The 21,429-nt window shown below is 42.5% G+C and overlaps 1 protein-coding gene across 1 annotated transcript in view; it reads right to left on the minus strand.

Annotated features, from left to right (window-relative positions):
* Positions 1–21,429, minus strand: part of LOC108000800 (uncharacterized protein DDB_G0283697) — a 46,266-nt gene that overhangs the window by 4,581 nt on the left and 20,256 nt on the right. The window contains exon 3 of the mRNA XM_017061405.3: positions 19,956–20,188. Within this exon, the coding sequence (XP_016916894.2) occupies positions 19,956–20,188 (233 nt within the window). The remainder of the gene's footprint in view (positions 1–19,955; positions 20,189–21,429) is intronic.

Raw genomic sequence — 21,429 nt, forward strand, 5'->3', positions numbered from 1 at the left:
GACCAGATATCGACTCGGGGCGCGAGTCTAACCAATGTTTTGACTGAGAAAGAATTACACAGCGCCGCCCTCCCTCCCTTTCTCCATCTTCGGATAATGTTTGTGTATCTTTCCCATTCGTTTATCCTCGCGCGTGAGATCTCGATCGCGTATTCGACCGCGGACAGTTTTATCGGATTTTTCGCGAAGTTCGATCTCTCCCTTATCGTCGCGGGTGGCGATAACGATGCTTGTTAGGACATATAGGCGTCGACAGATACACGACGATACACGATCTCGTTACTCGGATAAACACGAAGCTTGGTATTCGTCAGATCCAAGCTTCAAGCCGCTATTCTGGCCCTGTGTAAGGAACGTAGAAACGAGTTTAGGCGAGGAAGGTGGATTTGCCTCGAGAAAGCATCGATCGATCGAAGCAAATTCGTCGAGCGTAGGAGTCCCGGAAGTTCGATCTTCTTTCTAGGAATGCGATTAAACGCGCGCACGTGCGAGGGAGTTTCTGCGAGTTTCTGCAAACAGCTTTCTCTCGCGTTTCGCGATTCGACGTAACGATTGATCGAATCATCGTTCGAGTTGCGAAACGATAATTAATTCGTGACCGGCATTGGAAGAAATGGCGATTCATCTCACCTACGCGCTCGATTATATTCCGTCGGATATACTCGACCGTGAACTGGTTTTTACGGCGCGCGCTTCGACATCGATTCTATCTGTGTAATTGCGTCGACTCGACGTCGCTTCCAACCTCTACTCCAAGATCACGATTCTTTCCAACATTTAATAACTTCCTCCTCGAAATAATATATCCCCTTCGTGGAACGTCGATATTTTCCATCGTTCTAACGCGTCGTTTAAGCTCCCGTTCGTAAGCAAGCTTTCATCTTTAATCTTTTCTCGTCGGTTGAACAACAAATCGACGAAGGGATCTTGTATCTTATTATAGTTGGCTAGACAGAGAGAGAGAGAGAGAGAAACAGAGGGAATGAAGATGTTTCACGGGGAATTTCGATCGCGTCGAGGCGTACGTTGGCGCGAACCGCACGAGCCGCCGCTACTCGGATCGGTTTACGCGTGGTATGGTCACGGTTTGCACGGCATGCGGATTTATCGACAGCGTCAACTCGCCTAATACCGTTCCGGCTGGATATATAGTCCGTGCTCGTACACATATATTGTTCGAGAAAAGGAACAATATATTAGAGAGAAAGAAAAGGGCGAATAATTCGGCTCGTAAATCGCGTCGGTAAAACAGTCGTGGCAGTTTTTCACGGGCACGCGCGATTCGTATTCGATTATCGGTGGGCGTTCCCGCGACCAATCGAGATCCCTATCGAAACCGTGGCGAAACAAGATTACACTCATCTTTGACGCTTTTTATCGATTTATCGGTTTATCGACCGAAACGTATTTTCCGGAAGCGCGGAGATAGACGCGTCTCAATTTGTCCCCCCTCGATGACAGGTCGCGTGTAATTTTACTTGTCGGCCGATAAACAGTGTATAAATCTTAGCGGCCACCGTGTTCAACCTGCTCGAAACCAGTTGCAGATTCGGATCGCTCGAGGCGAGTCCGCCTCGCGATAATCATTAACCACCCGACGACGTGATCGACGATTTCGCTTCTCTTCCCCCTCGCTTAATCGTGGCCCGGTGAAAGCGTTACGACCTTTCCTCCGAATGGACGAATCCCTGGATCGAAGAAGAAAGCTCGGCTTCGATACTTTCCTTTCGAGGAATAGTCGAAAGAAGCGTCGATTTATATTCGCATTTGACGAATTGGAAATAGCACGGGTTACGTTTCGAAAATAATGGGACGTCGAAACGAGAGAGAGAGAGATATACATCCGGGATATCGATTCTTTACCCTCGACATCGTGAGGTGGATAACGATCGACTCGAGTCATGCCGCGGATTAATTAACATTATACACGAGGCTAATAGCTAGTAGTATATAATGCCGCGAAAGATTGGTCGGTTCGCTCGTGCCAAGATTCGCGATTTGCGACAATACAGAGGGGATTAAACTCGATCGGGACTACTGTTACTTACGTGCTCGTGAGTAGGATGAATCGGTGGCGGTTTTAAAACCGTTGGAAAAAGTTTGGTTAGAAGGTGGCTCGGAAAGAGGGCAGGAACGAATAGGTTTCGTGCGCATCGTGATCGCGCATCGGTATCGCGCGCACGCGTGGTTAACACGGTAAGAAGTAAAGCGGACGAACATTTCACCGTTTTTTGCGCCATCACGGGCATGGAATGTGGTCTTGAACCGCGCACCACCTCCGCCTCCCCCTCCCACCGTCGTCGCCTCGCGACGCGGCGCGAAGTCGTGTACGTACATCGCGCGCACGTGTAATAACGACACGACGCGTTCGATCGCCTTTTAGAAATTAGCCAACAGGCCTTTCCCCGCCTGATCGGTTCTCCGATCCATTTTAAACGCGATAGAACTCTCCCTGACTCTCGAGGGAACCAGTTTTCGCGTTTATCCGGAAGAATATCGTGTCGCTGGACGGTAGTAGAGAGTACAACAGGGAAGAAACGAGGATATCTCTTATACCGCGTGGCGAGTGGAAATTTAGACTCTTCTTCAAACGAGCGTATCGCGTGCTCGGTTGAACGATTTTCAGTTATGAAATAGATCTCTTAAGGTATTCGCACGCGTCAAATGATGCGGGGATGGTGGAAGCGCGAGAAGAAGACTGATCGAGGAATTTCGAATTTGAAAGTCAATCCTGGCGGTTGGGCCAGTTTTTGCGCGCGTCCTCCGCTTTGAAGAAAGGACGAATAAAAAAACGATCCATCTCTCGCGCGACAATTTGTCGGCCGAACGTGTCCAACGAATTCGCCGAATCTAAACGTTTTTTCGAGGCGAGAGAAACCGAAGGATCATATTTTCCTCCCGCTTGGATATATAATTCCTGTATAATTCGAAACGATAACGAAACGGGTATGGAGAAGCGGATCCGTGTTTCGAAAGCGGCGTCGGATTATAACTGATACTAGTCGTCGACGCGTTATCACCGGATTATCTCGGTCGTTTGCACGCATCGGCACAGATCACGTTGCTGTCCGTTGTCGATCTCGACACCGTCTCTGCCGCTTTGACACAGCCTGCTTTATTAATTAGCGCGGAGCTACCTCGCTTACTGTCCACTGGAAAGACGGCACAGGGGAAAGAGGGGTTCTTCGTTGAAACCGCTTGTCATCAGTATATAAATCGTAAAAATTATTTCGATATCTTAACTCGAATACGAAATTATATTTATAAATTTTAAACTGTCGTTACAAATCGTAACAAGCCTACGCGCATTACGAGGAAGAAAACAAAATTTTTATATCATATCGACACATTAGAATTTTCCGGATTCTATGTCTACCTTTGTTTCCTTTCGAATTAAATAAGACTCGTATTCATTCAATCTTCGAGAAAATTTGCCATCGTAACGAACAGTGACAGATATCGGTGACGCGCGATGCGTTTTCTCCTTTCGAAAGAAGCGAAGAGAGAGATCGCTCGACCGATAGGAAGGGAAAAAAGTAGCGGAAACACGGAGAACGCGAGCAGATGATAAATCAAAGGGGAGGGGGAAAAGAGGGAAGGAGTCGGGCGATTCGCGACGAGTTTCGGAACGGAGACTAACGCGTGTAAATGGAGCTCGATCGAGATTTGGAGCCGGTTGTAGAGAGGCAGGGCACTCGAGAGGAGGATCTAATTACAGGGGTCCGCTTCCTGCCGTAATTAATCGCTATGACCCGCGAGATTTATGTACATACCGGCTCGTGTAAGTCTTCCCTCCCTCTCTGCTCCTCCCTCCGCCCCTGTTTGCCTTTCGATATCGTCTTAAAAATCGACTCGTAAAAAGAAGCACACACAGCTCCACTCCGACGACATCCGTGTTCTTTTTACCGATCGAGCACGCCTTCGACCCGTCGACCGCAATTACCCACCGCTTCTCGATTGACAATCCGCGTCTTCTTCCCCTCCTCTCGTTCTCTCTGGTTCGAGCGAGGGGAACGAGTTGAAGGCACGCGAGTTTTGAAGCCTCGCGAAAGGGCGTATCGCGCGCGAACGATCGAAATAGCAGTCGTAAGGAAGATTGTCGGGGGGAGGGGGGGAGGGGGCTTGCGCAGAACGATGTACTTGAACCGGGTGGTAACAACGCGTTAATATTAGCGACGCTGGAATTCCTGCGAGGGAAGAAGAGAGGGTGATCGCTCTCTTCTCAACCGAAGGCAGAGGAAGAACAATGAATTTCCGGTTAGCTTTGTAACGTCCAGAGGAGCGACAATGTCCTCATTGTCCCGCGTGCCCCGCATAAAGATGCGCTTCCCCGTTGCCTCCACCTTCTCCTCCTCTTCTTCTTCATTTTTTCCCTCTTTTCTCTTTCTTCCCTCCTCCCTCCCTCCCCTATTTACAAGTACTCGCCCTCCTCGAATCGAGCGTTTTCCGCTCGAAAGTGACCCAGGTCGCGAATCCAGAGGGGGAGAGTGCAATAAAGGTGTCGTTAAACGCGTAAAGTCACGAGCCTCGTAAACTATGGGGGGAGTAATAAAAGGATCTTTGTTCCTTTACATTTATACGCTCACAACAGTGGATAACAAGAGGCTGTTCTTCTTCCCCTCTCGAGCTAATATCGAATAAATTTTACGAGTAATTATCGAGAAAGTAAGTGTCGATTAACCGTGTATATAAAATATATATATATATATTCGAGGGTGAGTTTATTTTTTTTGTCTTCCTTCCTCTCGAACCCGTTGGAAACTTGGAAACTCGGCCGGTTATACACCCGGTCCTGGTGTACTATTTTCCGCGGCGGATCTTTGCACCCGGCGTCGTTCCGAGGCAACTTTAACGTCGCCTCGAGCTGACTCACGCGGAATATCTTCGGAGGCTGAAACCGACTCGAAACCCGGAGGGAAACTCGGCGCGGTTTTCGGCGCGGTTTTCGTGTTATATTCTCGTCGAGCGCATCGATCCACCCCACTCCACGATTCCACGAGTCGTGGTAATCGCGCGCCGGCCGTGCAGAATCGCGACGAGGCGTAATTTCGCGCACGGTGGTCCGATAGAGCGAACGTGATTCGCGGAATTACATCGCTTCACGTTTTACGAGCCGTGCTCTCGCTCTACGCCCGAGACTCGACGGTGTTTTCGACGCGTAAGAAAATTGTAGATAGCGAGTACTTGTACTTTTAAACGGAATGTCGTGTTTTTTTTTTTTTATCAGTCGCTGATAACAGCAATGAGATCGATCGGGATACGCTATCTCGTTCGAATTTTTTCACGAGCCAATTCTCTCTTATTCGAAGAAATAAATCTGAATCTCTGGATACTTGCGTTTGTTCAAATAAAAAAAAAAAAGTGAAAAATTGCTCCTTTAGAAAGTCATTCCGATTGATAACACTCGACCAAAAAAATATACTTTCTATTGTACTTTCTACTATTTAAATAAAAAAAAAAAATGAAAAACTCTTTATTCAAAAAGTCAAAGAAATATCCGGATACTTGCTACTATTCGAACAAAAAAAAAGAAAAAATGAAAAACTCCTTCTTCAGAAAGTCATTTCGACTGATAACTTCATATAGATCGGTGATACTCGAGCAAAAAATTATCCGGTACTATTCAAACAAAAAAAAAAATGAAAAACTCTTTATTCAAAAAAATATCCGAATACTTGCTATTATAAAAAAAAAAAAAGAAAAAATGAAAAACTCCCTTTTCAGAAAGTCATTCTGACTGATAACTTCGTATAGATCAGTGATATATAGCCAAAAAATATTTGCTACTATTCAAATAAAAAAAAAAATGAAAAACTCTTTATTCAGAAAATCAAAAAAATATCCGAATACTTGCTATTCAAACAAAAAAAAGAAAAAAATGAAAAACTCCTTCTTTAGAAAGTCATTCTGACTGATAACTTCGTATAGATCAGTGATACATAGCGAAAATTATCGGGATACTTGCATTTATTTAAATAAAAAAAAAAAGAAAAAATGAAAAACTTCTTCTTCGAAAAGTCATTTCGACCGATAACTTCGTATAGATCGATGATACTCGGTCAGAAAAATGTCTCGTGAAATCGAACATTTCGAGGGCTTGGAAAGAAAAAGGCGAAAGAAAGAGCATAGGGTTCACGGCCATTGCGCGACGATGATAAATCGCCCTCCTTCTCTTTTTTTTTCGGGCCGCATCTTTCTCCCTCGACCCCTCGCGCGACTCGCCTAACGAACAGGACAGGTGAGCGCGAGAGTCGAGTGGTGTAAGTGAAAACGTATGAATAGGCTGGTGAAGAGCGGGATAAAGGCACTCCTCGATAAGCCGCCACTAAGAAAACATCCTTTTTTTTTTTTAACGCGATGCACCTGCGATCTATCGTTGGCCTATGTCCTCCACTATCCTGCCTGTACGTAGGCATGCGTAGATAATCGCGAATCGCCAGCCACTTTATTGTCCATTGAACGACGTAAGAGATAAACGGTATTTTAAATTTCGTGAAAAAAAACAGTGGTGACGAGTGAAACGATGAAGAAAAAACTCATTCTCGCGGAACGTAACCATCGATCATAAAGAAGAAGGAAAAAGAGGAATGGAAAAATGATGGTAGATGGTAGATTATAAGGGAGACGAATGGGGCGTGCGCGCACGTAAGTACGCACGTGTCCCGTCGTTATCGCCCACGCACGCTAACTGAATCTTCCCTCGTTTTTCTTGCCACAATTTGCCCGTAATCCTTCCTGCCCGAGCGCAAATTATTCCTCCGCAATTAAAACGTAATTAGCCTCGCGGACGTGAGCGAAGCTTTTGCAAAACGACTCGGATGCCGGATCAACGATACCGACCGAGCAATCGTCGTTCCTTGCGTCGCGCGATGGTACGAACAACGCGTATTAATTGGACAAAATTGAAATAAAAATGAAAAATAATTGTTTCCATGTAACGTATAACAAGCATACGTTAGAATCTCTTTGTAAATTTGAAAAATTAAAATTTTAAACGAAATATAGACAACTAATCGGATGACTGATCGGTTTTAATTGTTGAGAAATATTCTCTAAATTTCATCTATTTTAAATCGTTATAAATTATCGACGAGTTTGTTGTTTTTTCTTCCGCAAATTAATCTTTTAAAATTACTTAAGTAATTACCTCGCATTAAACATTCACGCGAGGTACGAAAACTTTCTACTTTTTTTTTACCGTCATATTCGTTTCGTAAAACTTTGCAAAATTATATTAATTTCAACATTTACGGCCGCGTGACACATGATCGAACGTTCGCCGCGTAAAGAATTTCTTTAAACTAACCATTGATATTTATGGATTAATTTTAAGTTATCTATTATAATATAGCGTTTTTATCGTTGTTTAATTTATTATATATTTAGGAGAAACAAGCAATTATAATATTTCTAAATTTCTTTACAACGTCATTTCCAATTCTCAAGGTTCAATTTATCCGTACGCTCGTCAAATTTGAGGCGCTTTCCAAGTTAATTAGCTGTTACAACTTCTTTCATGCATCTGCATATATTTCACGCAGTTGTTCAAAGACTCGAGTCACAAATATTTTTTTACACATCGACAATTACGTATCTTCCTTTTTATCCCGTATTGTTATTAAACGCAATGTTAATTTCTTCTTAAATATATTCAATCGTGTTTTTACACCGTATTTTATATACGAAATAATTTTGTTGGCTCCTTATTACTCGAACCAACTGCGCGCGATTTCGAATCTATCCGAACGACGAGCCGTTCGATCGTTATCTTCGCGCCACAGTCCATTAATCGAGCGTCGAGCACTTTAAGAGAACGGATAAACGTCGAATCGTCGTAAGATACAGTGACTCCAACTTTCCAAATGCATTCTTCGCATTTTTCAGCCTTCGGATTTACCTATGGACGGATCGCGTCAATTTCACCTCAGCCTCCCTCTTCCGCCCGGATTCTTCTCGGCCTTTCGACTGTCGGCCGACATATACGAAGATACGAATCGCGGCTCGCAACAGGGGTCGCGGCGACCGTGTGTCGTGTGCCTCTCGCCGTTATCTCGATATTTATACGATCGAGAAAACGTTTCTCTCGCGTTGACGCGTACCGATCGAAAACAAAGCGTGATCGCTCCGTGGAAAAATGCCGACGAGACCGAGCCTGCGCGCGCGCGCGTGTGAGCCGCCACGTTTCCCGTCTCTCGTGGGTGTGGAGAGAAAAGGCGTGGGTGCTTCCACCATTATGTGTACTACCTGACGTCGTGACGTGCTCGCGTGAGCTCCTCGAGGAAACGAACAGCAGTTTGTTCTTAGAGAAACTCGAATAAAAGCAACCCGTTTTCGCGCCCTTGTTCCAACTTTTCCATCCCCGCCTACGTAATTACTTCAGAGATGATGCTCGACTTTCGAATTTTACCAAGGATTTCGAGGATCAACCGAGCCTCCTCGTCGATCGACTTTTGCTGAACTTTTGCTCGTTTCGGATCTCGCCGGGCCATTTCTTTCTTTCTCGAGATACGAAACGTGTAACAAATCCGTCAGCCGATCCCCGAGCCAAGCTCAACATCGAGTGCGTCTTGTTCGTCTTGATGCGAGGCGATTTCGAAGAATCTTCGACCGGCTGAAAAAGAGGGGGAGCTGTCTTTTCTTTCCTTTTTTTCGCAAGGACGCGGGAATCTTGTTGCACGATTCTCCACGGAGAGAGAGAGAGAGAGTGGTCGATTTATAATCGTCGCCACGACTCGGTTCGTTCTTCGTTTCGAACTCAAGCGACTCGTTTCAATTAAGTAATTAAACTCGATTAATTTTTCCTCGATCCTCCATCGATTTGCTCGTTCGTTTATAAGAGAGAATATTGAGGCAGAGGGTATCGAATTGCATATCTATGCATAATGCATCGAGAATGAGATACCATCGAGAATGAGATACGCTCGCGAATCGATTAAAGGGGGATAGTATTTTCGTTAAGTTTCGCGCTCAGCGCCTCAGAAAATCCATCCTAGCGATTCTCTCTCAGTATATATATATATATTCGCGAATCAAGCCTAATGAATAATGCAACGTAGTTTAGTGTCTTAGAACACGGAACGAAACGGAGGAGCGTGGAGAGCAGCAACGCTTTCAACGTCGACGACCGCCAATCCCGTGGAAGACGGCGATTTCGTTTTCCTTTTCACTCAGCGGATGCAAAGATTCGAGGGACACGGTTGGAGAGAGAGAGAGAGAGTTGGAGGGGAAGGTTCGAAGGGTGTGCTCGAAAGGCGTGGAACATTTATTATATGCAGCGAATAAGTTATAAATTAGTCGACTCGGCTGCATTGTCGCTAATATAATCGACGAATTCGCGAGCGAAGGATGACGGAGAGATAAAAAAGGACCAAACAATTAGAGAGGTTAAATTTAACCTGTTTTAAGAAGTTCGAGAAACGTTTACTTTTTCTCAACCAATTAGTAGAACAATTACGGGTTAATTACCGTGTAAATTGGAAATCCCTCGCGGCATTGTATCCGTTAAATCGAATAATTATGACGAATTGTCGCTGTTGGAAACGGCAAACTATATTATAGGATCTAATCGTTCGGCCATTGGCATCGCGCTCTGCTTTATCCAGTAAATAAAACGATCGAACGAAGCTGTTACACGTTTTCAAACATCGTGCTAAACGGTAGACCTTCGTCGAGTTCCTCCTATCCTACTGCTAAATCGATTTGAATCAATTTGTTTCGGAAGATAAATCGGTTGGATTCATTTCCAGGCGCGGGAAAACGGCGAGAATCTATCGTTGTGACGGGAGGTCGAAAAAAGCGAGAAAGGTCGCATAGAACGAATGAGCCGCGAAATGCTGCACAGGCTCGTATACTTCCCCCTCCCTCGTGCTTGAACGTGCGCGAGGAAGAGAGGGACGCGGCGTGTACAATGCCGGCAACTTAACTCGAGGAATGATCAAAGCTTTAACGAACGTTCGCTGTCCGTGGCCGGTTGCCGCAATCAAGGGTTAGCCGAGGTTAGTCGCCGATCTATTGAGCGTAAATATCCTCGACGATATCCTTCTTCGTCGATTAAATTAAAAATTTTCGAATCGTCAAGGATCAAAGGGAGAGGGAGATATTCGGTTGTACGAGCGGTCAACTTTGTCTCGATGTAATTTATTCTTTCCTCTCCGAGGGAAAGGTGGAAAGGTAGGAGCAGAAAGGATAATAATTGCAAATAATTGCAGTACCGAACGGAGATTATACGAGGAGCGGATCATCGACTGTACTAGCCACGAATAAATACGTTTAATTCAAATATTTTAACAAGTAAGTGAACTTAATTCGAAATTTCTGACTAATTGCTTTTTAGATCGGATTTAATGCTTAAACTCTGCAACCGTGCCGACATTGAATTTCGAATTTTCGTCAATTTACCTTGGATCGAATTGATTACATTCGCAAACGGGTTAATGCCTCCAACTCCGGGCAGGACTGACTAGGAAGTTCCTCTGAATTATGTACGCGGCCGAAACGAAGCTGGCGGCCACGCCCCCTTACGACGTTTTGACGAACGGCGAAGGAACGAAGGAAGAAAACGGGCGACGAGCAACGAGTTGGAAAATTTATTATCGTCTCCTTGTAACTACGCTCTTACGTTATTCGGACTCGGCCAAACTTTCCGTGTAAAATTATTGCACAAACTATTGCAGATACACAAACTCTAAGAAAGCGGATCGAGATTTCCTTTCCTATTATATATATCGCGTAACTATATTTCGATTAGATCGAGCGGATAGGAAAACTATCGAGTCGCAAAACTGGATTCTTTCCCTTGCTCGATCTCTCTCCTCCGAGATTTATGACCGTTCGTCTCCGACGTCGTGGATCCAACCTGTGATAGAAGAAACAGTTTCTTATGCTTTCTTCTCCCTCCCTCTCTCGTCTCCAGCCGAGGAAGAACGCGTTTCGTTATGGTTTATTCATAAAACGTAGCGCTACGTCGTTTCGGCAGGCAAATTTAGACCCCGTTCGCGGAAAGAATTTTTTCCATTCGAATTAAAGCTTTACCCCCACTTTCATTTTTTCCGAATTGGGAGAGGGAAGGGGCGTACTCGTTTTCCAGAACGTGCAGGTGGTTGATCGTGCTCTCAGGTTTCTCTCTCTCTCTCTTCAGACACTTCAGACGACGTAAAAATTTGAAGTAGCGAGAGACTATTGTTTGAACTTGGACGATAAGTTATCTTAAGCGATTCGATAACCGAGATAGGAATTTCTTTCTTTCTTTCTTTCTTTCTTTCTTTCTTTCTTCCTTCCTCGGATTAATCCCAAGATCCGAATCCTTCCTCTTTCTCGAACATTTTCTTTTTTCTTTCGAATATTTCCGATCGCTGAAAAACAATTCCAATTCGGTCGGTGGATAGATAACTTCACACGAGTGAGGTACTGTTGTGAAGTTGGCGAGGACGGAGAAGCGTAAGAGAAGAAAAATTCGTTCGATTCCGAAGCGAACTATGGATAAAGGAAACGGAGGAGGGGGAGAAAGGGAAGATAGCGGATTTCAGTTCGGTCGATGGATAGATAACTTCACGCGAGTGAGGTATTGTTGTGAAGTTGGCGAGGACGGAGAAGCGTAAGAGGAGAAAAATTCGTTCGATTCCGAAGCGAACTATGGATAAAGGAAACGGAGGAGGGGAAGAAAGGGAAGATAGCGGATTTCGCGATTCTTTATTCGAGAGTGGACGAGAGGCATCGGTCGGCGAAGCGGCGGACGTGGCACTAGCTGCAAATAAATTGCATCGTCGAGCGGTCTTATGCTAATCCGCTTGGCACGAGTGTCTATTACGAAAGACAGCGCGAGGAAGAAAAAAAAAGGGAAAAAAGGGAGGGGAGGGGAGAAAGACAGCGCCGCGACACGGAAAACGACCGGTTGTCGCTTGAAATTTCACGCGACAACCGTTGCCACGTGTTCGTTAACACGGCGATTCAGGGATAACGTAATTTCGACAAAGGGGGGAATAGGCGAGTCCGTAATTTCATCCGACTCGCGAGATGACTCGACCTAGATGGCGCGCGGTTCGAACAATAGATTCGAAATTATTTATTCCCGATTTGTATGGAGACTTAATTCTTGCAATACTGCTTTTTATTATAATTTATTATTTCTTAAAATATATATGTAAATAACATGAAAGTATAACTAAACATATAAGAGAAATTAAGATTGATTAGTATAGAATAAAAAAGAAAATACATAATAATCGATATATAAAAAATGTATAAAAATACAAATGATGGAAGATCGAATGGAATAAGAAAATTGCCAATTAAAGTTAGGAAAATTATTATTGCTTGTTTCTCTCGAAATATAATAAATAATGATATAAATGCGTTTCTATAATATAAGATTGGTTAAAATTAATCTGTAAATATCAGTTAGATTAAAGAATTCACTGATGACGAGCGTTCGATTGTCATGTGCGGCCGTAAATGAAATTAATTTTAGTATAATTTTGCAAAATTTTGGGAATCAAATTTCACAGTAAAAAAAAAAAAGAAAATAGAAAGTTTCTACTTTTCATATATTCAATTCTTATCGCATGGAACGATATAAAAAATCATTGACAAATTATCGTATCTGAATGAAGAAAAATAATGAAGTAATTATTTGATTGTAAGCTTAATTTGCAAGAAAAATCGATAAATTTAAATTAACGTGACAAATATATTAAAATTTTAATAATTTTAATATATAGTTTTTGCAAATTTTTGCGAATATGGCTATAAAAAAAAAGTAGAAAGTTTCTACTTTTTATGCATTCGATTCTTATCGTGCTGCGTGGAACGATGTGAAGCGTATAAAAAGTTTCTAATACGAACTAATTACTTAACTTTAAGCTTAATTTACAAAAAAAAACAAAAAAAACTTACCAATAATTTGTAACGATTCAAATTTAAATAGACGTGTAGAGATATCATATCCGTTAAATAAATTTGAAATTTAAATGCTTCTTAATAAATTTACACAATATTTCTCAATTATTGAAATCAGTTATCGATTAGTTGTCTACCTACTTTACGCGTACTTTGTTCAATCTGTTCAATCTTATTTGTTCAATTTTTAAAAATTTCAATGTAAGAGTTTTAACGTACATCGTAACCGATTATTTAATTAATACGCATTCGGCTCGTTGCGCGGCGCTTCCATCGATTAACGTTCGCTTCACGACAGTTTCTGAAAGCAGAAGGATAACGCACCAAAATTCGTTTGTTATCTAGAATTTTCATCGCGAGCGTTCTCGAGGATTACCACCTCTGATGACGGTAGTGGTCGCTCGAAAAGTCTCTGTTAAACGCTATCGGTCGATCAACGTTCCAGTTCATCGAAAGCAGGTTGTAAACGGCAGTTTTCATTGACTGGCGTAAAAGGAGGGTATCTGATGGGAGCGAGGCACCATTCCACGAACGAGCGGAATGGGAAATGAACCGCGCTTATTCCGACGAAAATAGACATTGCGCGATGTGGTTAACATGTAAGGGCATGTCCGCGCAACACGAGACGGGAATATCGATCCAGATGTTCCCTCGCACCTGATCTCCTATGATCCGACGGTATGAATATACGCAGAGGTATATAAAACCGATCGAGGGAAGAAGAAACGTTTCCTTATCGATAAAACGAGATTTTTATCCCACGGCGCTTAGTGGGATGTTTCACTCTCAAAAAACTATTTTTTTGACTGAAATCGTATATTTGGTCCTAATTTTTTTTCTTTTTCTTTTTATATGCTATTAGATATTAGACATTCGTGATCTCGTGAAACATAAAATGATCGATTACTTATAAGTGAATTATTAAAAATTTTCAATCGTATAAAATTTAATGTAATTGTAAAATATAAATTCATGGTTGTTGCATGATTTGATATAACTGCGTCGTTATTTTTATACCGGGATAAATTTGACATTTGTAGGTAAAATTTTTAAAATGAAGGAAATTATGAAAAGAAAATACAAGATATTCAAAAAGTTAACGCTAATTACTATAATATCAATGATTTTATAACTTAATTTAATTTCTTATCCGAATTAATTAATCTTAATTCATTCATCAGTTTAATTCGAAATTTCATAAAATTTCACAAAATAATTAATTCTAATTATTATACATTATTATATCCTTATATTATTACTTATATTACCTTATATTATACTGTTATATTGCTGTACTATAAAAATAATATAATGATTAAATTAAATTTCAACGATTTACATGAAACAATCTAATCTGTCTAACGATTAATGATTAGCGAGTTTTTTATATGTATAAAAATATTAAAAAATTCTTTAAAGATTCATTTTTAAAAGATTCTCATATCTTCAAGCACGTATACATCATCACTTCCATCCATGCACCCAGATTTTTAAAATTTCTCATTCCCAATGTACATGAAAACTCCCAGGCCAATCAAACGCGAGCCACTTCATTTTATATATAACTTGAGAAGCTGAAAATTTTTCCTGATATTCAAAGCGACTCAAAGAGCGATAAAAAAGTAAATTTTGAAGATATATCAAACATGATCTTCACAATAATTTTATACAAAAATTTCGTAATTAGTATCGACAATAATAAAAATTATCTCGATAGCAGCTAATTTTTTCTTTATTTCAAAGCCAAGGTTTCGCCCTTTACGACGACATTGAAGAAAGAACATTGAATTTCGTTTTTAAAACTTCTTTTCAAGATCGAAAATAAAAAATACCAAATAACGTACAATTCCGAAAAAAAATATCGCGAGTATCAAAATGAAATTAATTAGAATTGAAAAAAATAGCAAATATCGTAGACAATAATTTTATTTCTTAGCAATTTGGAGATCGACCTCTTTTAAAGCCGCGTAACTATTTATTTAATGATTAAATAATATTATAAAAAAAATCGTTTTTTCATCTCGAGAAAAGGTGGTTTCGAGAGGCAAACACCCCCAATCGAAACGAAATCGCGCTTTCCTTCCCTCAGAATTTCGAACCGTTTAACCCGGCCGAGGCTCTTTCTCTCGCGTAAGAGGCTTACGCGATAAGGAGATGGGATGGCATTTCTTCTGGTTCCCTTACCCTCCATCCACCCCCCTCCACTCCACTTGTCGAGAAACTCGGTTCCACGGGTGTAATTCCGAAAATAAGACGCGTCCCATTAAAATGACGACGCACGTCTGCGACCTCCTCCTCCTCCTCCATCATATTCTCGGCCCGTTTGTTCACAATCGTTAATCTTGCGTTTCCAGTTGTACAGAAACAGCTGAGGTGGTTGCTCGTTCGACGAAACTATGGCTTCTTTCGTCTTCTTTCCAGCTTTCTTCCTTTCCTTTTGATGCGTCTCAAGGAGAAAAGAATTTTCATTGAAATTTTCGAATTTCCATGGAAAGCTTTCAAAAAGCTCGTCCGTGTTATTTAATTGCTCCTCGAGCGAGAAAGAGAGAGAACATGTTATTTTCGAGGATCGTGGAATTACGAAAATAAGAAAAAAAGAAATTTTATTCGGAAAGAAAAAGAAAAAATTCGTCGAAATGTTTCTTTTACGATCAATTTACGAAGGCACGAAATATCGGCACTTTGCCGTCCGAAAGGCAGTTCTCTTAAAGCTTTCGCGATAACTAATGGTAACTAAAGGTATAAATAGAGTCTCGATAGGGGGGACGAAAGGGTTTGAAGAGATACCTGAACTATTATCTGTTCGTTCGTGAGAACCGAACTTTGGGAAATTTTTCAAATTTCCCCTCCAAAAAGAACTCGTCTTTTCGTTTCGATCGAATTACTCTGAAATAAAATAAAATAACCGGCACGACACTTTCCACTCGTTCGACTAAACTCATCTTTCTTTTGATTTCTCCTCTGATCACTTTCTCGCGAAAATTGACGCAAGCGAGTGACACGTAACGTTTTCCTTTCGAGATCGGGTAGAGACAGAGAGAGAGAGAGAATATGTGTGCACTTCCGCGTCGACCAGTTGACGAGTTGATAATTCGTGAGAAAAATGTAGAAAATGGAAGCGTTATCCGCGCGTTATCAACCTCGGTTTCCGCGGGAAAAATCCGATGCAAACGAGGCGAATTCGAATCGTTTCGGAAATGTGCGTATCCGCTCGAAATGCGCATCGTCTCCACGTGATATATATATATATCGATTGGGTAAAATTCAAATAAGAATGAATGGAGTGTATAAATAAACATTGCACGCATTAAATTCTCCTGTAAATTTAAAAGAAATTGAAATTTTAAATCCTCTTTTTTAAACGCTCACGGATCGAACGAAATACGCGTATACAGGCACAAGTAATCGGATAAGTGAATCGGTCACGTTTCAATAGTTGAGAAATATTGTGTAAATAAACCATCTATTTTAAATGATAAATTATCGATTAGTTTTTTTCTTTCTTCTTTTTTCTCTTTATTGCAAATTAATCTTTTAAAGTTGAGTAATTAACATTAACGTCGTATTAGAAATTCACGCGATGTAATACTTTTTATACGTTCCACATCGTTCCATTCCGCGATAACAGTCGAATGTAGCAACTTTCTACTTTTTTCACCGTCATATTCGTTTCGTAAAACTTTGCAAAACTATATTAATTTCACCGTTTACGGCCGCGTGACACATACGGGTGCGCTCGCCACGTAAACCATTCTTTAATCTAGCCACTGATATTTATGGATTAATTTCACTCTTGTACGCATGATATATTTTGGAGAGAAAGCAATAAAAATAATATTCCTAACTTTGATGAAATTTTTTTATTCCATTCGATGTCCTCTGCTTTTTTTATTTATAATTTTCAGTTCTATCTTTTTTATCGCTGTTTCGTTAAATTATTACTGCTTTGGCCCATATCTGGTGCATATCTATCGGGTAATTTATACGATAGAAATAGTCGAGGACATCCCGTATAGATATACTTCTTTAGAATACCGTTTCCAACTCTCAAGGTTCAGTTTATCCGCACGCTCGTCAAATTCGAAGCGCTTTCCAAGTTAATTGGCCGCAGACAAGTCTTTTGCGCGATTACTTGAACATTCAAATCGTAAATATTCATATATTTTCCTATATACGTTTATTATTGTGTATTCTTTACTCCATACTAATTAATTACAATCTTAATTTTTCTTGCACATTTACTTAAACGGATTTTTATTAAACGGGTGAACTGAAAAAACCGGAGAAAAAATAATTTCGTCCCAATAATTCAGTTTCTATTCGAACCAACTCGTTCTCGTTTCGATTTCGAGTAAAGTTACCAAGTTTCGGAGTCTGTAACGATGTCTGACAAATTCACGTCCACGTCCATTATTATAATGGAGCCACGACGGTTTTAGGTGTTTGGCCATCGACAGACGTTAACCCAGTTAAAGTCTCCGAGATTTTAGTCCGGGAGATTATAAATCAGCGTATTTCGGTATCGCGGAAGCCACGCTGGCTGCCTATTAATATATCCCCCGAGTTTCGTGTCGCACTTAGTTGCACATCTGCAAGTAAGTTAGTAAGTAAGTAAGTAACTACGTGAGTATGCGCGATGCGTCGTCGCTGCTCGCGCGAGACGAATTTGATACTCGGCCAACTTGACCCGCGCGCGGAGAAAGCGAAAATCCGCCCGATTCGTTTCGAAAAAAGGGACGGCCGATCGTAATTGAAAAGCGACTGACTGATAATTGGAACGCGCCGCCGTCTCCGACCGAACGCTTTTTCACCACCATCGATCGATCCGGGGGTTACATCATCCGTTTGTTTTTGTCCTCGTATAATCGCGGCACAAGTTGCGCTATAATTCACGTATAACGGTTCAATAGCATCGCGCGATATGTGTGCACACATATATATATACATATGTATATTGCGTTACGACCGAGGTCAAGATTGCTCGCATTCCATATAGCTACGTAACGCTTGTGGTCGAGTCGCGAAAAGAAAAAAAGTGTATCTCATTAAATTTATCTACTCCCCCCTCCTCCGCTCGAGAGAGCGATCCGCGATGGGCAATCGGACAATCGGTTCATCGATCACGATCAGTTCTCGGCCGCTGATTGGCCCGCGCAGGTCCGCGTGGGTGTTCACCGCGACCAACGACGATATTATATACCAACCGATCCTTGCCTTGAGATATAGCTACACGCTTTAGAAAGTGCACGGCCACCGGACGGTTTGCAATTAACGGTTTCCACGTTTTATACGAAACGTTTTTAGCTATCGCTCGCCAACGTCGAATCAACGACAATAAGATTCTCATTTGTTTCTCTTTCTCTGGGTTGTAAGGGGAAAGTGAACGATTGTCAAATCAAGTAAATTTCACCGGGGTTACGATTCATGGTGCGAAACACTATGTATATATATATATATATATGAAGTTATTTATGAATTATTCCCGCGTTTACGACGCGATCGACGGATTGATTGGATGGATTGTGTTTAAAGGGGAAACGCGGATTCGATAATTTCAATAACTGACAATGCGCAATTCTCTTTCTCGAGAGTTAGAGAGAGAGAGAAGTGACGGCTGATCGCCGTGCTTGGACGATAATTACCGCGAAATGTAAATTGCATCCTCCGCGATTATATTGCGCGTCTGCGTCGCATCGACGATTTATATCGCGCTGATTTTTCTCCTCGACTCTCTCCATCAACGGAGACTTGCCGATCAACTGGTTGAAAAAGTAACTGGTTAAAAATTTCGAACAAATTTGCTTTCAGTAGCTCGATGTTACGCTCGATCCGCTTCTCAGCCCTTCTTCCTTAGACGTTACTCGATTATTTACAGTTATTATTATTGAACGATAAATAAATCGAAGTGAACTTTATTCAACTATTAAATTTCTCCCATATAATAGTAACGATCTCCAAGTATCGAATGACGACGCGAAAAGTAAGCGGACGAAGAGATGATTCGATGAATCGTTTAAGAAATTATAGTTCTATATCCAATCGACGACGCATACAGATCGCAGGGCAATGCGATAGATCCATCAGAGTTAATCGATTCGTTAAGACCAACTGGCCAAGTTTAATTACTCGCTTCGAGTCTGCTCTTCTTCCTCTTCCCTGGAAATCTATCATCGAAATGATCCAATATATATGTATATATCAACGAATGACCCAACTAATTCCTAACGATTTAAAATGTTTCGCGCGCAAAATATCGATACCGTGAGTTTGGCGATTCCTTTTAGAAAGGGGAGGATCCTCGTATGGATATAATGCACGGGTATCCATCGCGACGCGATGGACCACCGTCGTCGAAGAGAGACGCGTGTCGTTCGATCAACAATCGTGGAGCGTTTCAAATATAGGTAATACAATATAGCTTTATGAATCGAGTTGGAAGTATGGGCGAGCATCGAGAAGAATACAAATAACACCGTGGGATCGATCATCGATAGTTGTTACGATTGTACGCGCGATAAATTCTGACACGCGGTATCGAACAGCTCCGGGGATAAATAGGAAAAATCGGAATTGCACCGACATTCCAACGATCGCTTCGACCGCGCGCTCGACTACTCGTTCTCCGTGACACTAATGGGCAGGCATGAAAGCCGAGAAATTTACGCGATCGATTTTTTCCCCTAGTTGGCGCGAGATAAACCGCGCAGTCTCGCGCAGTCATCGAATTCGCGGTTCAGCCGATAACGTCGGTATTCATTAACCGGCACGGCGCGCTCGAGATAGAAAACTCGGCCGTCGCCCGTCGCCGACAATGTTTCGCGAATCGTTTCGAGATACGCGTTTTCGATAAATCGAGCGTTCCATAAATTACCTTTACCCGAAATACACGCGAGCTAATAAATCCCCCCTCCCCTAATACGTTCAACGCGATTAATCGTACTTTCTCCTTTCGCGATAAACTCTTCCTCGTTTCCATTTTATCCGCGCTCGTAACACGTACCGTACACCGTAACACGAATTCGATCGATGAACAACGCTGGTATCCCCGGTTAAGTACTCACGTAGAAGGAAAGCTCGACTCGATGCGAGTGCTTGGGCACGCAGGTGAGGGCTTCCGATCTGCAGCACCCGGTGTCATCCGAGCACCTGTGCAAGATGGCGCAGTGCGGCACGTAGGTGGTCGACGGGCTCGGGTACACGTCGCGAACTGGAATCACCCTTGGCCGTGGCCACTGGCAGCTCCCCTCCCGCGACACCTTGATCGCGTGTTGAAGAGCCTCTCGGATTTCCGCCGCTGGAACATAAAAAATTCCGTCCGGAGGAATTAATTTTTTTTTTCACCTCGGTCGGTAAAAAAAATTCTAGCGAGAAGGAAGGAGAAGGAAGGAGGGAAGATGCGACGCGACAACTCGTCTCGGCATTTCGAAACGAATCTGTAAGGCACGGTGACACGAATCACGCGAGCTTTCTATTGATTCAACGCGAGGATACCTCTAATCGCTTTCTACGCGTTTAACGCAGCGTCGATAATTATGCCGCGGCTATCTCTCGTTGCAATTTGTATGGACTCGGCTATTCGTATGGGAGAAATTACATTGTATCTGAGAATCGATTAATCACGCGGACTACGACTGTATCGAAAAAGCCGTGAAAGAATCTCGTGGAGGATCGTTGACGGATCCCGGTCGATAAAACATCGACTGTCGCCAGGATACGAGCAGGAGACTCGTATTTTATTTTACAAAGCAAATATCGTCGGTAATTACGGACTAGAGGTCTGCCACGTTGCCACGTTTACGGTTTACGTTAAAATCATCGGGCCAAGTTCGGGCACAAGACTCGAGCGAGACGATTAAGCGACTATCGTCCGCCAATTGTGAACGAGCTGTAACGAGAATCGAGTCTTTGAATCGCGAATAAAACGGAGGGTTGTGCGAACACTTGAAACCTCGTTTCGAGGAAACGATTCTCGAGGAGAGAGTTTAACGAGAGAACGTCCGCTCCTCGTTATTTTATTCGAGGAAGTTATCTTATTCCTCCGGTCCTCGGTTTCCAACGATCCGAGCAATCGACGAAAGTAAGGTAAATAGCAGAGGCGGCGGCTCGGGCCGTTCTTCCAGCTAAAACGTCGTTCGTTTCCGTCCGTCGTTTGACGAGAAGGGAGGATAATTTCAACGGAGGAGCCCGGAGAATCTCGACGCGGTTTCGTCGATCGAGTAAGAAGGGGATCGCGAGGGAGGAGGAAGTTCGTGTCCGTGGAATTATTTCTCCTGGTTTTAATCGTTGCCAAGGATCAGGCTGTATGCTAATTTTCCAACGTAGGCGTTGCTCTCGCACAGCCGTGCCGCTGCTGCGAGAGATTATATCGGCGCATTTACAATAGAGGCACGGCCGTCACCGGAGTTTAAAGCACGCTCGCACGTCGAACATCCAAAGTATATTCAAATCCGTATCCCGGAATGCGAGGTGGATCTATTAGGAGGCGATTCGATTTCCTCCCTTCGCCTCTTCGTTTCCTCTCCCTCCCCGTTTGCA

Source organism: Apis cerana, linkage group LG4 (genome assembly GCF_029169275.1).
Source record: "Apis cerana isolate GH-2021 linkage group LG4, AcerK_1.0, whole genome shotgun sequence".
NCBI lineage: Eukaryota > Metazoa > Arthropoda > Insecta > Hymenoptera > Apidae > Apis > Apis cerana.